This window comes from Acanthopagrus latus, chromosome 9 (assembly GCF_904848185.1).
Source record: "Acanthopagrus latus isolate v.2019 chromosome 9, fAcaLat1.1, whole genome shotgun sequence".
NCBI classification, from domain to species: Eukaryota; Metazoa; Chordata; class Actinopteri; order Spariformes; family Sparidae; genus Acanthopagrus; species Acanthopagrus latus.
This window is the reverse complement of record NC_051047.1, coordinates 11,342,884-11,359,315: the sequence shown is the minus strand read 5'-3', so window position 1 is coordinate 11,359,315 and position 16,432 is coordinate 11,342,884. Positions and strand designations below refer to the sequence as shown.

The window sequence follows — 16,432 nt, the reverse complement described above, 5'->3', positions numbered from 1 at the left end:
CAATTATTGCCACGAATGCACATTATATAATCGTATTAGTTACAAAAAGGCCTATTTTCAATGGAAACATGTCGTATCACCGAACCACAAAATACTTTAACAATCTGCATTTTTTTTGTTTAATCTCTTGTAATCCGGATCAAATCAAACACATTCATATCCAGTCTCACAAGAACGTGATTTGGCATGAAATAATTGTTGTGGTCATTGTAAACCATTTAAACCACAGCATATTGTACATCAAGCACTACACAACACAGTGCCACCCTGCATCACTGGAACTGTGTTCTTTAACAACTGTGTATACAAAAGACCGTTCAATATCTTTCTCTGTGTCTCACACAAACACAAGCCCTCATCAATAAAAAGCATTAATGACTCAGTGCAAAGACTTTTCAGTTTGTGTCATAAAGTTTACTCCCAGTGAACATGAAGTCAAGTCGAATCCCCATTCTACTGAAATGCTCAATAGCAACCATACTGTTATCGTTTCCTTTTATTGGTCTGCTAAGGTGCAGCGAGAGTCACGGCTTGGCATTTGCATAGCTGCCTTCTGTAGGTTATTATTATTATTCTGCTTCATAAGATCCTGACACATTACACACAAACACACACAGCGGGAGAGTGGCGGTGAAAGAACAGAGCTGTGGAAAGCCTAATCACTATTTAATTTTCCTCTCCACAAGCTTGAGGTCTGGCGGTAGACCCCGTGTGAGGGGGCGAGTCCACACACGAAGGTGCTGAAGTGTTCTTTATCTTGACAGGAAGCAGAAAAGGGGAGGCGTGCAGCGAAGCGACTGCGAGACGATCTCCTGAGCTGTAATTACACGTGGCTTCAGCCGAGCGTTACGGCTGCTCTGTGTGATGTGATTCTCGCAGGTCGGGTTAAGAAAGGGTTAACTGGCTCCATCTTTGCTCAGCTGGCTCAGGGGGAGTGGAGGACACTTTGATGTGGTGTCACAGCCAATGATTTTGGATTATCTCTGGCTTTTGTTTTTCTTTAACTGTTGTTTAGACAAACTTACACTTAGCCCGTGTTCTCGTCGAGAATTATTTCAGGTTTCAGCATTTATAATCAATGTTTATGATCCAGCTCAAAGACTCCCTCCTACCCAAACATACGGTGTATTTAAACGGTGTGCAATTACCGGCAGGACCTGAACATTTGACTGCCACAATTCAGTCAAGGTCTCACAAGGCGCGTAGCCATTTCATAAATGTAAATGTAACAGTATGTGTGCGGAAACAAGGAGCCCCACGGCAATACAAATAGTTATATACTTATGAGCCCATGAGGAAGAAAATCAAGCAGAAATAGAACACATGGTGAAATGGACAATCTTCGATTTGCATCAAGCATAACCAGTATTTTTAACTTTTTATTCAAACTGCATTTACATTTTTAACAGGTCTGGTGATAATCTATGGTTTTCACAATGTCAGAAAATCCAATCAAAAAACCAAAACCAACAACCATATTTCCCACAGTTACAAGTAAAGCCTGTTCAGCCAGAACATCCTACACTGTAGTTCATTTTCTCTGAGCTGTACCACTCCACTGAGTGCTGAATTCACAACTTAAAGTTTGTTTACAGGTCTGGGGAACTACTACTGCATATGTGAACATAGTCGTATGAAGCCATTTTGTAGCTCCAGAGGGAAACATAAATAAAAATGTGGGGGTGTGGAGTTTGTGCTGCATTGCATTGTGGGCAATCCTGGCTTTTGACAAGGCAGACGTACATGTGGAATAAAAAAGATGATGTCTCTGGCTCTGCTTCGTCAATTATGATCCTTTCTTATTAAAACTGTCCATCATATAGTACGATGTTAAATCTGTGCTCACCTAAAAACAAATGAGCCTCTCTGTTGCACTGAGTAACATGTTCTTTTAAATGATGAACATGGGCACTGTAGTTGATTTTGAGCATGAATGTATCATAGACCTGGATACAACATCGCCACTCAGCCTGTATTACAATCAGTCAATGAAGAGAAACATTTCCACTGCAGCCCAAAAAGTATTTTCTTCACAGAGCACCATTACAAGTGAGAGAAGTCTGTAAAGCTGTTGACAGGACACCTTGAACTGCAAACATGGTCGATTATGATTCACTCTGTTATCCTTTTTTGATCCATGGGAGATCTTATATTTGTAAAACCTTCCTTTAGCCGAGAAACACTATTTAAAAACCTGTGACATCAGCACAATGTAAATCTACTGTGAGAGAAACACCACATATTCATTAGGCTGCTAACCCAGGAAATAAACCCTGAAGCTCCAATTTTTTTTTTTTTTTTTTTTTTTTTTTTTTTGGGTATATGTGCCAGGAAAGCAGTCCTTACTGGACTGAATAGGCGTCATCTTTGCATCCAGTATCTTGTTCTATTGTACATCTATGATTTTGTATCATGCCCACATATAAACAATTCTGCTGCTGTAAACTCCAGTGCACCAAATATGTTTTCTCCATAGCCTGAGTCAAATTTGTGAGAAACTACAGTGCCCAGCTGATTAGTGAATCAAAAGAACGGTGTACATCTGTGAAGTTTTCTGTCTTTAGTAGGAATGACCAGGCTCGAGGCTCACTGAGGGCCACAGGGAGGAAGTCATCAAATATTGAGATGCAAACTAATGCATTGTTGGTTTTGGTCTTTTTACTGTAATGGGATTTGTGGATAAGAAGTTTTAGCTTGACACTTGAGTCTGACTCTCAGTGAGCAGGTTCTCTGCATGACACTTTGTCAGCTGATTGCTGTTGGAGCTGCAGTCGTCAATCCTCTCAGTTACAAAGTGTTTGATCAGCTCACTGCAGGTCGACATATTGAGGCAGAACATCATTCCAGAGCTGCAGAGGGTCGTCTGGTTACTTCTGCTTCATCTGCTTCGTCCTCGGAGCTGGTTTGGGAGTCTCCTTCTGTTGTTTGTCTTGTCTGTCCATTTTCTTTGTTTTTGTTGATTTGACCTTTTCCTCCTCTTCCTCTTCTTCCTCCTCTTCTTCTTCCTCCTCCTCTCCTTCTTTTTCCTCCTCCTCTTCTTCTTCTTCCTCTTCCTCCTCATCTCTTTCTCCTTCCTCCTCCATGTTTCCCTCTCTATTTTTGTCATCTGCAGCCTTTCCTTCATCCTCACTCTCCTCCTCTTCTCCCTCCTCTTCCTCTTCATCACTTTCCTCATCCTCCTCAGAATCTTTAACTGTCTTTCCTACAGTTTGTTTTTGCTTTGTTACTTCTCTCCGACTCATGGGTTTTGTCTCTTCCTCATCTCCCTCTTCCTCTTCATCCTCATCCCCCTCCTCCTCCTCCTCATCATCGCTCTCTACCATCACCTTTTTACTGGCCTCCATACTTTTCTCTTTTCTATTTATTTTTTCCTCCTCCTCACCTTCACTCTCTTCCTCTTCCTCTGCTACCTCCTCCTCCTCCTCTTCTTCACCCTCTGCGATTTCTTCCTCAACTCCTCTCTCATCCTCTTCCTCGTCGTGTTTTTCTTCCTCCTCTGCAATCTCTTTCTCAGCTTCTCCCTCATCTAAAGACACTTCCTCCTCACCTTCTTCCTCCTCACCTTCTCCCTCCTCATCTCTTTCTTCTTCTTCCTCTGCAGTCTCATCCTCCTCCTCTTCCTCCTCTGTAACTTCCTTACTCTCTTCTCCCTCCTCATCTCCTTCTTCTTCTTCTTCTTCTTCCTCTGCAGTCTCATCCTCTTCCTCCTCTGTAACTTCCTTACTCTCTTCTCCCTCCTCATCACCTTGCTCTTCTTCCTCTGCAGTCTCATCCTCCTCCTCTTCCTCCTCTGTAACATCCTTACTCTCCTCTCCCTCATCTCCTTCTTCTTCTTCCTCTGCAATCTCATCCTCTTCCTCCTCTGTAACTTCCTTACTCTCTTCTCCCTCCTCATCACCTTGCTCTTCTTCCTCTGCAGTCTCATCCTCCTCCTCTTCCTCCTCTGTAACATCCTTACTCTCCTCTCCCTCCTCATCTCCTTCTTCTTCTTCCTCTGCAGTCTCATCCTCCTCCTCTTCCTCCTCTGTAACTTCCTTACTCTCCTCTCCCTCCTCATCACCTTGCTCTTCTTCCTCTGCAGTCTCATCCTCCTCCTCCTCTTCCTCCTCTGTAACATCCTTACTCTCCTCTCCCTCCTCATCTCCTTCTTCTTCTTCCTCTGCAGTCTCATCCTCCTCCTCTTCCTCCTCTGTAACATCCTTACTCTCCTCTCCCTCATCTCCTTCTTCTTCTTCCTCTGCAGTCTCATCCTCTTCCTCCTCTGTAACGTCCTTACTCTCTTCTCCCTCATCACCTTGTTCCACTTCCTCTGCAGTCTCATCCTCCTCCTCCTCTGTAACATCCTTACTTTCCTCTGCTTCCTCACCTTCTTCTTCCTCTGCAGTCTCTTCACCAATTTCTCCCTCCTCCTCCTCTGTACCCTCTATACCCTCTTCTTCCTCATCATCGGTAACCTCCTCCTCACCCTCTTCTTCTTCTTTCTCCTCTGCCGTCTCGTCCTCAGCTTCCCCCTCATCCAAGTCACTCGTTTCACTTTGCTCTTCCTCCTCTTCATTAGCCTCGCTGTCTTCCTCTTCCTCCTCATCATTTTCAACACTCTCTTTATCCTGTTTCTCTTCTTCCTCTTCCTTGCTCTCATCTGATTCTTCATCTTCTTCTGAGTCTTTCTCCTCAATCTCGCTTTCAGTGGAATCTTCTTGTTCCTCAGTTTCATCTTCATCTTCTTCTGCTTCTGTGTCACTTCCCTCTCTTTCCTCCTCTTCCTCCACCTCATCCGACTCTTTGCTCCTGCTGCTGGCACTCCCCGATCCTTCACCACTTTCATCTTCTTCATCCTCAGTCAACTCACTCTCTTCTTCTTCTTCTTTATTCTCTTCGTCACTAGACACTAGACTTTCCCCATCCTCCTCCCCCTCCTCCTCCTCCTCTGCAGTTTCACTTACCTTAGAGTCACTTCCTCCTTCTCCTGATTCCTCACTGCTTTCTTCTTCCTCCTTCTCAGCCTCTGTAGCATCACTCTTCTCACTGCTGGAACCTGTTTCCTCCTCACCGTCTTCCTCTGCACTTTCTTGCTCTTCCTCACCCTCTCCAGAAACACTCTCTATTTTCTCCTCTACCTCATCAGTACTTCCACCTCCCTCCTCCTCTTCCTCTTTCTCTACCACACTGCTTCCACTCCCTCCCTCTTCATCTCCAGGATCTGTAATCTCTCCCTCATCATCCTCTGCTGAAGGTTTGTAGGTTGTCTCATCGTCTGTGTCGGAGACACTTTTCTCCTTCTCTGTTTGGGAAATGTCTTCACTGCCGATCTGTTCGGACTGATCCCGAGTGCTCTCTTTACTTTCTTCTTGTGTGTTTCCCGACTCAGTTACAACACTCGCCTCAACATCTTTTCCTTCTTCTAGTGGATTTGACGCTTCTGTTGAAGAAAAATGTGACAGTGTTGAGGAAAAGCTAGGTTGCATGATTGCACTCTGCTTTGTGAATTGCTTCATTTTAGTGGGTGTTGAGGGAATGGTATCACTGTCAGACTGGGCACGCCTGAAGCTTGTCACTGCATCACTAAGGACTCCCATTGACGCGCCAGCTATCCCAACAGCAGGGAGAAGGGAGGCTGCGGTACCGAGAATTTCCCCCCACCTGGGTTTCTCTTCAGTTTCTTGAGTATCCTCTCTGTTTCTGTCAGAAAGTAGCGGATTCCTCTCAGCAGGTTCAGGGCTTTGCAGGGACTTGGCACGACTGACGGAAACTGCCTCTCTTCTCTGAGGGCTTTGTGATGAAATGGGGCTACACACCACTTCAGTAGGTGTATCCTGCTGTGATAACAGCAGGCTGGAAGCTTCAGAGTGCTGACTCGCCGGCTTGGCCCTGGTATCATTTTTAGAGGCCGCAACAGCTTCTCCTTTAACTTCCTCTCCTTCTTGTCCCCTTGGCTTTGTCTTTGCCTTCAGTTTAGTTTCTTTCGACTTGTTTTTGTCCGTAAGTTTAGAGCTGTCAACATCCGGTGTCTTCATCTTATCGGCGGTTCTACCTTTAAGGTTTTGAGCCAAAAACTCCTTTTCAACAACCTTTCCTTTTCCTTCAGTATTTTTTTCACGTTTACTTAGATTTTTCACCTTTTGCAGTTTCCCTTTAACTTTCACAGGTGTAGATTTCACACTTGGGGATTTCTTCGTATCAACCAGAGCAGGTGTGCTTTCTTTCTTCACAGGAGGTGATTTTGCATGCAGTGCTTTACTTTTACCTTTCCCAGGTGCTGATTTAACCATGTCCAAATCTTTTGTCAGAGTCGATTTGACTCGCTGTGTCTCTGGTTGCATCTCCACTTCAAGAGGTTTGACGTCAGAGGTTTCTGTGTTTTTCTGCGCAGTGTTTTCTGTTGATGTCGAACTTCCTCTTGGGTCGGATAAGCTGGTTATTTCATTTTCTTTACCAACTTTGACAATAGGAGAAGTTATGTTTAAAGCTGGTGATTTATTTCTCTCCTTTTTTGGTGTCCTTGTCAAGTCTTTTTTTAAAGTGCTGGCTCTCTCGTCCTCTTGGTTTAAATTAGTTTCTTTTAAATTTCTACTCCTGCTGGCATTTTCCTTCACTTCAGTCAGCCTCTGTTGTGCTTCAGTCAGTGTCTTCCAGACAGACTGTGGACTACTGTTTCTCTTATCACGTGGTGACTGAAAATGGGAGGGTTCCTTTTGAGCTTGTCTTGATATCTTATTTGACTGGTTGGTAATATTCTCTTTGTCTTTGGATGTGACTTTGGGCTTTTTCAGACTCTTTGAGCTCTTTGGTGAAGACACTTCTTTCCTTCCAGGGCTGGAGCCTTTAAGGATCTCTGTGGGTAAGGCCTTGTGGGAATTTTGTTCTGCTTTCCCGTTAGACTGGAGCTGCTCAGCGAACTCCTCCGCCTCTTTCATAGATCTTCTAAGAGCTCTGCCCTTCTTCTTTCCCTATAATAAATGACAGCGAAAATAGAGATTTAGCCAGATGTGAAATTAGAAATAAAACAGGCATAAAAAGGTCATATGCTCGACAACAGTGCATTAAAAAGTCACAGCAACAGACCTGCAGTCAACGTGACTGCACATGCAGCTGAGGCATTTGATGTTTTATGTGGTGTGATTCACTGCCAAATGCATGTTAACTCTAGTTTGGGGAAGTGGTTTTTTTATGTTCGTAACACACTATGATAACACTCACGAAGGCAAGATAATATTTGACCAAAACAGGATCTGAACAAAGAAACTTGTTTGTAATTTCAGTAGTTTTTGTAGGGTTAGTAGAATAAAATTACAAAAATACATCAGTATGTCGGCAAACTATATTGCCGACATACCGATACATACATTCAGTATATCATCATCTACAAATAGACTTTGGAACATTTTTCTCAGGCATATTCTGATGCATGTATAGAAAAATATCATAAAGCATATGGAAAGGATTTTTGTAGTATCATAGGACATATGTGCATGGTGGGCACACGTAACGAATCAGTCATAAACAAATCAGTCAACGGGTCGAATTACAGATGTGGGTGGGAGGTAAAGACAGCCACAGTCTGAATTCTCCTGTCTTATTCTCCCCTGCACCATCTGCACCGGAGAGAAACAGATGGTGGTTAACTGGGGGTCAGCGAGGTGTGATGTGACAACAGCTTCGTTTAATCCAAGTCCAATTCTCTTCTTTCTTTTCTTTAGAGTACGCCAACTTTTAATCTTTGCGACAGATTAAAGCCCACGCATAAGTGCACACAAACTTCAGTTCAGTATTTCATGCTTTATACTTCTACTCCACTACATTTCAGAGGGAAACATTATAGTTTGTACTCCACTTCAGTTTTCTGAATCTACTTTCAAAACTTGTGAAAAGTTTTTAAAATATGACACAAAACATCAGATTATTGGGTAATGGCAGTCAGTAAAAGACCAGTGTGTAGGATATAGTGGTATCTAGCAGTGAGGTTGCAGATTGCAACCAACTGAACACCCCTCACCTCACCTTTTTTATACTAATGTTCTTGTTTCAAATACTTATAAAATTACCTCTTGTAATTCTACTGTAGCAAACTGTCTTTTTTCAAGCCACAGAAATGTCTCTCAAGAGCATTTTTAATGTACAGTATTGATTTCAAGTTAAATACAAACATATCCTTACTGTGACAACATATATGATATACAGTATATCAGTGGCTGGGTCAGGATATACAATCTCCACTGTATTAGGAAATGAATGTGTACAAAGGAATAATATGGTCAATTAAGGACTGATTTAAATTCTTTACCTTGCCTTACAGCTGTATACTGCAATAATAATCTGTGGTTATAACAAAAATCCCAGGGCACACTTCAGCTTTTTCCTCAAGAGAATCTTTACTTTCCATACAATTTGCTGATTAAACTTCAGTACTGTTACTTGAGTAGGGTTGGGTGTTTATATTTATGTGTCTTAGTATTTTTACAGTGTAGGTACTACCCCCCTCCCCTCCCCTCTAACATTTCCAAGTGGCATCATTCACAACAAAAACGGAACAAAACAGAGTTTGTTCATTCATTTAGTCTATAATAGAGGTGTGAAGGAGGCCAGAAATGATGCCAAGCTGCCAGCCTGACTGGAATCGCCAGTCGTCCCCACTGGCAGACAAAACTCCATACTGAAAGTGAACTTTATAGGGAACCAGTCTAAATGCTGATGGTGCAGTTATTCTACAGCCAGTAAATTCATAATGATAAGTTCTGAATACAGCACATGAATGCTCCTACAGATACAAGCCCAGTTAACGTTACAGCTTGGACTGGAATGAGTTACCGAGCACCACTAGATGCACTGTGACACATAACAACGTAGGAGACTCCTTCACAGCTTGCTTCATCACTGGCTGTGGAAACACTGATGAGATGTGGCAAGATTCCTGCCAACTTTTCCAAAGCATTGTATGTGTTATTCTGTGTGAGTGAGTGTGTGTGTGTGTGTGTGTGTGTGTGTGTGTGTGTGTGTGTGTGTGTGTGTGTGTGTGTGTGTGTGTGTTTGTGTATCTGTGGCTGGAGCCAAAACACATTTGTGTATTGGCAGAAGTTCTGCTAATCTGCTTTGATTCATCACACACATTCTTGGAAATACAAATAAATGTGTCCAAAACACTAAATTCAATTTCCTATTTTACCGCATTGTTACACAAAGTAGAACATGTCTCCATGGACACATACAAACTTGTGCTTGCAAGAACACACACAGACACACACACACATACAGTATGTATGCTGAGCTACGCACATTTCCTGGAAAAGTCAGTGAGTGTTCAAAGTTGCTGCTTCCTGCCCTGGAGAGCACATAATCTAGACCACAACCAAGAAGCCTGAGGAGGAAAATAACTTTCGACTGAGTCTGTGTTTGTGACTGGAGTGGATGATATTTTGTATCAAAAATGAAACAGTTGCACAAGGAAAAGAAATCACTTCTCTCACCGTGTTTGGCAAAAAATCAGAGTCAGCTCCTTTTTCAGAGACACTCTCCTCTACATCCTCTATGACAATTCCTCCTGCGAGGGTTTCTCCCTCTGAAAAAAGCAGACAATGACTAGAATACACAGGTGTGCAGTAGTGTCCCGTGGATTAACTAATGACATACATCAATGGATTTGCAAGGTAGGTCTAAGCTCAGCACTGGCTAAAAGAGACATACCAGCCAGTTGTACAAATTATAGGTTGAAAATACCTGTGTGTGGTGGAGCAGGAAGCTCTTCACTGGAGTGATTACTGGAAATATCACTGGAGGGTCTTGTGGGGCTACAGGGTTCTTGAGGTGATAGAGGAGTGGACTGGTTTTCGATTAAAACCTTTTTAGCAGCTGTCACTCCATGCAGTCTTTTTTTTACCGTCTTTTTAGGAGAAACTGGGATGTAAGGGCTACGTTTACTTATAGATTTTGGTGAGAGGAAGGGAGAAGGCAACTCTTTTGATTTAGACTTAGAGGAAACTGCAGTTGAGGATTTACTCAGAAAACTGTTTGATGAATGAGAATGTGGACTTGATAGCCTCGAGGATTGTTTAGAGGATAGCCGTGGACTCTGAGGGGATTTGGAGAGGGATCGGGGGGAGAGTGCTGGACTCGGTGTTACTTCTGAAAGGGGTTTAGGTGATGATGAAGGCGTGCTAATGTCCTTTGTGAGCATTTGAGGGGTTGGGATATTTCTGGATGTTTGCCAGGAGGTGCTGAGGAAGTCAGAATTCAGGCGTGGGAGGTTCTGAAACATCTCCCCAAAAAGCTCTGCAGAGCTCCCCTGAAAGATAAGAGGAGGAAAAACAGCAAAAACATCACAAATTGAAGGTCTGAACCATGTCTATGGAGCTCCCCCAACCAGCTAGTTAGTGGCACTACAGCAGAGCTACATTATGGTACAACACTGCCCCCTGATGGATATATACATTCATTGCAAAATGTTAACTTTTCCAACGTTTTCAGCAAAGTTCACCAAGTCAAATTTGAGACCTTTTAATATCACATAGACTGTCATTCAATATCTTACAGTTATACTGGTCAAAGTATGAAAGCACGATGGAACAATATGACCTAGAATAATGTCTTATTCTGTCATATTTTTCAGCACTTCACAGTAGTTTATAATAATAATTCATATCACTATTATTTTATTGAAAATGACTTTAACCCACAGAGGCACCATGAAATGAATGGATGGATTAACCAAAGCGAAATTACTTATTCATTCAAGTACATTGTAGCACCGCATTGATGAGTCAATGAATTGATTAGGCCAGTGATTTCCAAACAGTGATACTGCTCATGGGCTATGAGAGATCATTAACAATAAATAAATAAACATTTTTCAATTTCAAATCGTGTCATTAAGATTGAAATTATCATAAAATATTTTCATGATTAAATGTTTGCATTTAAAAAGTAATCAGAGCTGATAAAATGAAGGCGTTAAAGCAGTGTCATGTAAAACTTGGCATTAGTGTGATTGGGTCCAAAGGAAGGAACACATCGCCAGTCTTGGTCTTATATTAGGGTGAACTGAATATTTGGGGGTTTGGACTGTTAATATAAATAATAATTGAATAAAATAAAACATTTAATCACTATGTGCTTTAAAATGATGTGCTTGGCATTTCTCACTATTTTCAGTTTTAATTTTTTACTGAACAATTAATCGAGAAATTAAAAGGTATTCATGGATTAATGGAAAGTTGTTGGAAGTCTTATTTTGTTTGGAAAATAAGCACCAAAAACATAGGTTCTCACTTTCTCTCTGTGGCGGGCTCGAGCAGACAGCGCTGACAGCGGGATCAGCAGATTAGGATCAATTGAAGCGTCCAACAGGAGAATTTCTGAGTAACTTGACTCCAAAGAGTTGTCTGTAATTGTGACATCCTTCTCTAGCAGCACATCTAGGCTCTCTGGTGGTCTGGGTGCAGCCAGTATCAGCATGTGGTTACCACCGCAGGACACCTAAACATAAGAAAACACAACTGTAGTCAATGTAGATTGTCAATGTAGATTATCACTGTGTATTTCCTCTTAATCTGATCATCCACTTTAAACTCAGTTATCAGACATACAAGAGGTGGACTGCACTTCAACAGTGTTTTAAACCAAAGAGTTTGGGGGTTTCTTGTTTTGACATGCATACAGGTGAAGCGAGGGATGACACACCCACCCACATTTACTGATGGACAACATGGACAACATACCGCCCTGTGCCCTGTCCTCACATTCACTTACTAGCTGAACATTGTTCTTGAGAAAACGTGTGCAGAGTGTCGGGCTGAACTGGTTGATGAAGTCTTCCTCCCCCAAGCCCAGTTTTCCATGGCGACCATCACCAAACGTGTAGAGATGCCCGCTGTCTGCAGAGGGGGAAGACAACCCTCGACATTATTGCAACTAATTCAGCAGCCTCTTACAAAGAAAGAAAACATCCTCCTGGGCAGTTGGTGCAGTGGAAATTAACATTTCATTTAGATAATCAGAAACACACGTAGAATCCTCAAAGAGTAATAGGCAGTACTACCTTTATAAATCATTATCATGATGACTAGAATGTGCCCAAAGGTTGCTTACTTGTGATCACAGCGGTGTGGTTCTCTCCACAGGCGATATGCTTGATGCTGCTGTTACTAAAGTGCTCCAATGGTTTTGGAAAATCGATCTCGAACAGGAACGTGCCATGGCCCAGCTGACCGTACTGACCCCTGCCGAAAGTGTACACGCTCTCCTCTGGTACAGCAGAACAGTCGAGATGAAGCAGACCACTTTGATGAACAGCAGTGGTTGACAGTAACTAAGTACACTTACTTGCCCTTTACTGGAATATGTTAATTCAGATTAATTCAGTCCTAAATGATTATTTTGTTAAAACAAGAGAAGAAATTGGCCATTGCAGAGAAAAAATTCAAACCTCTTTTGTCAACTAGTTTTATGGATTTCATACAATAAGGTGACACTTTCTTTAAGTTAAAGAAGCGACCACTTATTCTGTCTTCTTCTCTGAAAAGTTCTTGAACAAAGTAATTTCTGGTTGAGATAGACAGACTGAAATAATCAAACAAGACAGGTTGTTTCACCCTTGTTAATTAATATTTTGTTTAAAGTCTTGTTTTCTAAAGATATGGAGATAATTAACTTGTGATGTTGAGCTAATGGCATTTAAAAAAAAATTGCAATCAGAGCCTTCTCAGCCTGTGTCAGTAGAAATGAGTCAGTTTTTTCCAGTGATGATGTCTCCATTTGGAGCAACTTACCTGTGAGTGTCACGGTGTGCTCTCCTCCACAGGACACCTGAGTCACACGACCTAGGATCCCTTGCACCCGCTGCGGGACCCTGTGATTGGCCAGCTGCTCGCCCTGGAGACCAAGTCTTCCATTTGCGCTCTCGCCAAACGTGAAGAGAGCTCCATCCGCTAAATGAAAGCCAACACAACACTCTCACTACACCAGATACAACCTGAGTGATGGTCTCTTGTGCTGTGTTTGGCTGGACTGTGTTGTACCTGTGACCAACGCTGAGTGTTGGTACCCGCAGGAGACCCACGTCACCGCCTCCCCAACATTCACCTCTCTGGGCTCGGCTGCAAATCCCTCATCCCCTAAACCGATCTGACCCACAGAGTTGTCTCCCCACATGAACAGCCTCCCGTCCTCTACCAACACACATAAACAGTGTAGTGTAGATGTTAGTCACAAGCACATACAGAAACACTTTATGACATCATTACAAGTTAGTGTTTGAACCTGTTAAGGCAGCTGAGGTGTTGCATCCTGCAGAGAGCATTTTGATTGGCGCATGGTCACAGAAGGGATGCAGCAGCTGAAAGGATGTGGTGTTGTTGCAGTGGCCCAAACCGAGCTGCCCCTCTTGGTTACTGCCAGCACCATACACACTACCACGCCCTAAGAATATACAAAACCTCACTTACAGACAGCTTTTAGGCTCTACTGTTCTGTCATATTCAACTATTCACTCATCATCTTACATGTGCAGACAATTGTGTGATCTCTTCCACAAGCGACGAGCTTCGCCTTCTCAGACTTTAAGGCTGAAATTTAAACACAGAGAAGTTACAGCCACTTAAAATTACATCAAAACACCAATAATGTTTGCATTAGAGGTGGCACAATTACTTGATTAATGGATTTGTCGGAACATTCATCAACTATTTAGATAATCAAGCATTCTCTTTGTTTCAGTTTACCAAATGTGAGGATGTCCGTCTCTTTTTAATCTTGTGTAAAATAGATATCTGGGTTTTGGACTGTTCAGCCTTAACAGAGAGTAATTGTTCTGAGAATCTATATGAAACATGGTCATTAGTTGCAGCCCTTGTGTAAAATCACTTACCTTTCACAGAGGCAGGTTTGCTGGCAGCGGGCTTAAACCCAAGCCCTAGCTGGCCCGAAGTGTTACCACCGAACATGAGCAGCCTGCCATTTTCTGCAGACACAAGAATAATCACAGAGATGGAAGTTTGAATAAACTGTGGGCAATCACGCAAATATACATGTGCATTGAAATATGCTGGGGTTGTGCGCACCTGTGATGACAGCAGTGTGCTCTCCACCACAAGAAAGCTGCACTGGCTGGTCATTCTTCAACCAGAATATACTGGGCACATTGTCAGCAAAACTGCTCTTTCCAAATGTGAAGATGGCTCCTGTGTCTGATGACAAATCAAAATCAGAAACTGAAATAATTTATTTATTCCTGAGGGGGGAAATCCGGTACATGATATTTGTTCCTTCTAGAACAGAAATATCACACTAAAGATATAAACAAAATATAAATAGAGAACAATAGTAAGAAATAAGAGCAAGTAAGAAAAAAAAAACAAGTACTAATTTATGAAACAATTATCAAAAGATATGTGTACACAAAATATACTGCATGAAAACTTTGTGTGAACATATAGAAGAAGAAGTACTACTAGAAATAAGATGGATACGTGCCTTGTACTACAGTGCAAGGAATGTGTAATATTGGGTAATACTGCAATATGTAATAATTGATGGTTAAAGGGGCACTTTGTAGTTTTGGAGAAGATAAAAAAAAACTCAGAATTGTAATATTTACAATATTGATGAGGTAAATATACAAACTCAGAAATATGTATTCTTTCCATAACTGAATAAACAAGCTGTTCTCACGCTAAAATTATTTCATCCTCATTGAAGTTAGCCAGTTGACTGATTTTAATAATTTTGCCTTGGCAGTGGAAAAGACAGACTGACAGAGGTGACAGACCAATGTTTTAAAAGCGCATTTAAAAAGGGCAAGTCAGTCGGATCAGTTGCGAAGGCGCATTGTAACACAGATACTGCAAATCACTGCAAATCACTGCAGAAGCTGAGAGACCAGGGGTCCAGGAGGTCCAAAATCAGCAACCACGTTTTCTCTGAGGTGCTCCAGCAAGTGTTGTCTGACTATCTGACTGTCAGGCAGCAGACCTGTGCTGTGGATTGACTCGAGGTGAGGTGAGGTTAGCCACAGGTGAGCCACAGAGAGAGAGAGAGAGAGAGAGAGAGAGAGAGAGAGAGAGACTGTTCTGAATTGTTCTTTCACTCCAATAAACCTTATTTTGAAGCATACTGCATGGTATGGCATCTGTTTACTGTTCCAGCATACCTCCAGCATGTTTTACAACCTGCCTCAGTCGTGGGGTAGGTTGTAACAAAGGGATATTCGTGCAGAGGTTTGAACTGGTTCCATTTGTAGTAAACAAATGTGGGTGCTTTTGTATAAAGGTTTGAGAGCAATGGCTCAAAAATTCAATGAGTAACCAGCGCTGAAGCAAAAAGCAACAGCAGAGTTACAAGCATACCCGTTCTCCTCTGTAAATAAATGCGACATAAATGCCACAAACAGAACATTGCTCACCAAATACTGCAAATATGTGACTCTTCTTTAGACACGCTTAATAGAAAACAAAACGCTCGCAGATAAAAAGGACTTTGAGACGACACTAACTTAACGTCACCCATCTCTAACTTAACACCGGCTAAATCCTGACCCAGCCTGCTGTCACATCTCAAGCCATTTAAGCAGCTGACAGAAATAGCAGCAGGTGTCACCACACAGTGCTGAAACCCTGAGCAGAGCCGACAGGTACGTACAACGACCGTGTACACAGATACATGTTGCATGTTCCTGCTGCCAGGCGTGGAGGGCACTCTCACCGGGTATGTCCAAATCATTCTGTCCCGTCATCTTCACTCCTGTCCCCGCTCACACCTCCTCCTCCTCCTCCTCCTCCTCACCGGGCACCTCGGTGCTGACTGACAGGTAGCTCGTGGAAACGTCAGAGAAAGGGAGGAGCTAGCTGGCTAATGTTAGCTGTCACTGGGCTAACCTCAGAAGTCACTGATATCTACGTGAGGTATCATCGGTATATTTTATTCCTAAATGTATTTGGAAGGCAAAGCAGCATAGTCGTACTGTGGATAGAACAGACAAGGAAAACAAAATCTTTTACTATTGTCATAATGCAGATGTTTTAGTAGAATCACTAACACCTCGAAACATCTCTTGTTTACCTTGTATATGAAACATTTCCCCACTTATGAACTGCTGCAGTTATTGATTTAAAAACCTGCTGTTGTTTCTGATGCTTATACTGAGAGCTGTGGCTCTTGTGCATCTGTCGCATGAATTAGTTGTTATTGATACAGCAACTGTGTTAAACGCAGCTTTACGTATTCTATAGTTCAAATCAAATCAAATCAAATTTCAAATCAGCTTTACCTATATAGACCAAAATCGCAATCGCATTGCCTCAATGGGCTTTACAATCTGTACTGTGAACGACATCCTCTATCTATAATACATTTAACTCAAATCTCGATTTCAGGTAGTCCACGTATCACACAATGTATAACCAAAAAGCTGTCACAGTCCCACTTAAGCTGTCATAACGTTACTTGC

The 16,432-nt window shown here is 42.2% G+C and overlaps 1 protein-coding gene across 2 annotated transcripts; it reads right to left on the bottom strand.

Moving 5' to 3' along the window:
- Window positions 1-1,366: 1,366 nt before the first annotated feature.
- Window positions 1,367-16,432, bottom strand: rpgra (retinitis pigmentosa GTPase regulator a). Of its 2 annotated transcripts, XM_037110528.1 has the most exons (14): window positions 16,045-16,432; window positions 15,688-15,945; window positions 14,049-14,174; window positions 13,856-13,948; window positions 13,491-13,553; window positions 13,249-13,407; window positions 13,008-13,157; window positions 12,759-12,917; window positions 12,079-12,234; window positions 11,740-11,864; window positions 11,260-11,466; window positions 9,712-10,276; window positions 9,462-9,553; window positions 1,367-6,947 (listed from the first exon to the last, which is right to left on the bottom strand). In XM_037110528.1, exons 2-14 carry the CDS (start codon window positions 15,716-15,718, stop codon window positions 2,868-2,870), a joined length of 6,006 nt encoding a protein of 2,001 aa, XP_036966423.1. In that variant the 5' UTR covers window positions 15,719-15,945; window positions 16,045-16,432; the 3' UTR covers window positions 1,367-2,867. The 2 variants fall into 2 exon arrangements, with proteins under 2 accessions (XP_036966423.1, XP_036966424.1); XM_037110529.1 differs by having other exon boundaries at window positions 15,688-16,056.

Excerpts from the sequence above, each read along its gene's own strand:
- rpgra (XM_037110528.1), bottom strand. The coding sequence starts at position 15,718 with ATGACGGGACAGAATGATTTGGACATACCCG. Across the intron at positions 13,158-13,248 it reads CACCTCAGCTGCCTTAACAG|AGGACGGGAGGCTGTTCATG; the intron begins GTTCAAACACTA and ends GTGTGTTGGTAG. Across the intron at positions 9,554-9,711 it reads TCCTGCTCCACCACACACAG|AGGGAGAAACCCTCGCAGGA; the intron begins GTATTTTCAACC and ends TGCTTTTTTCAG.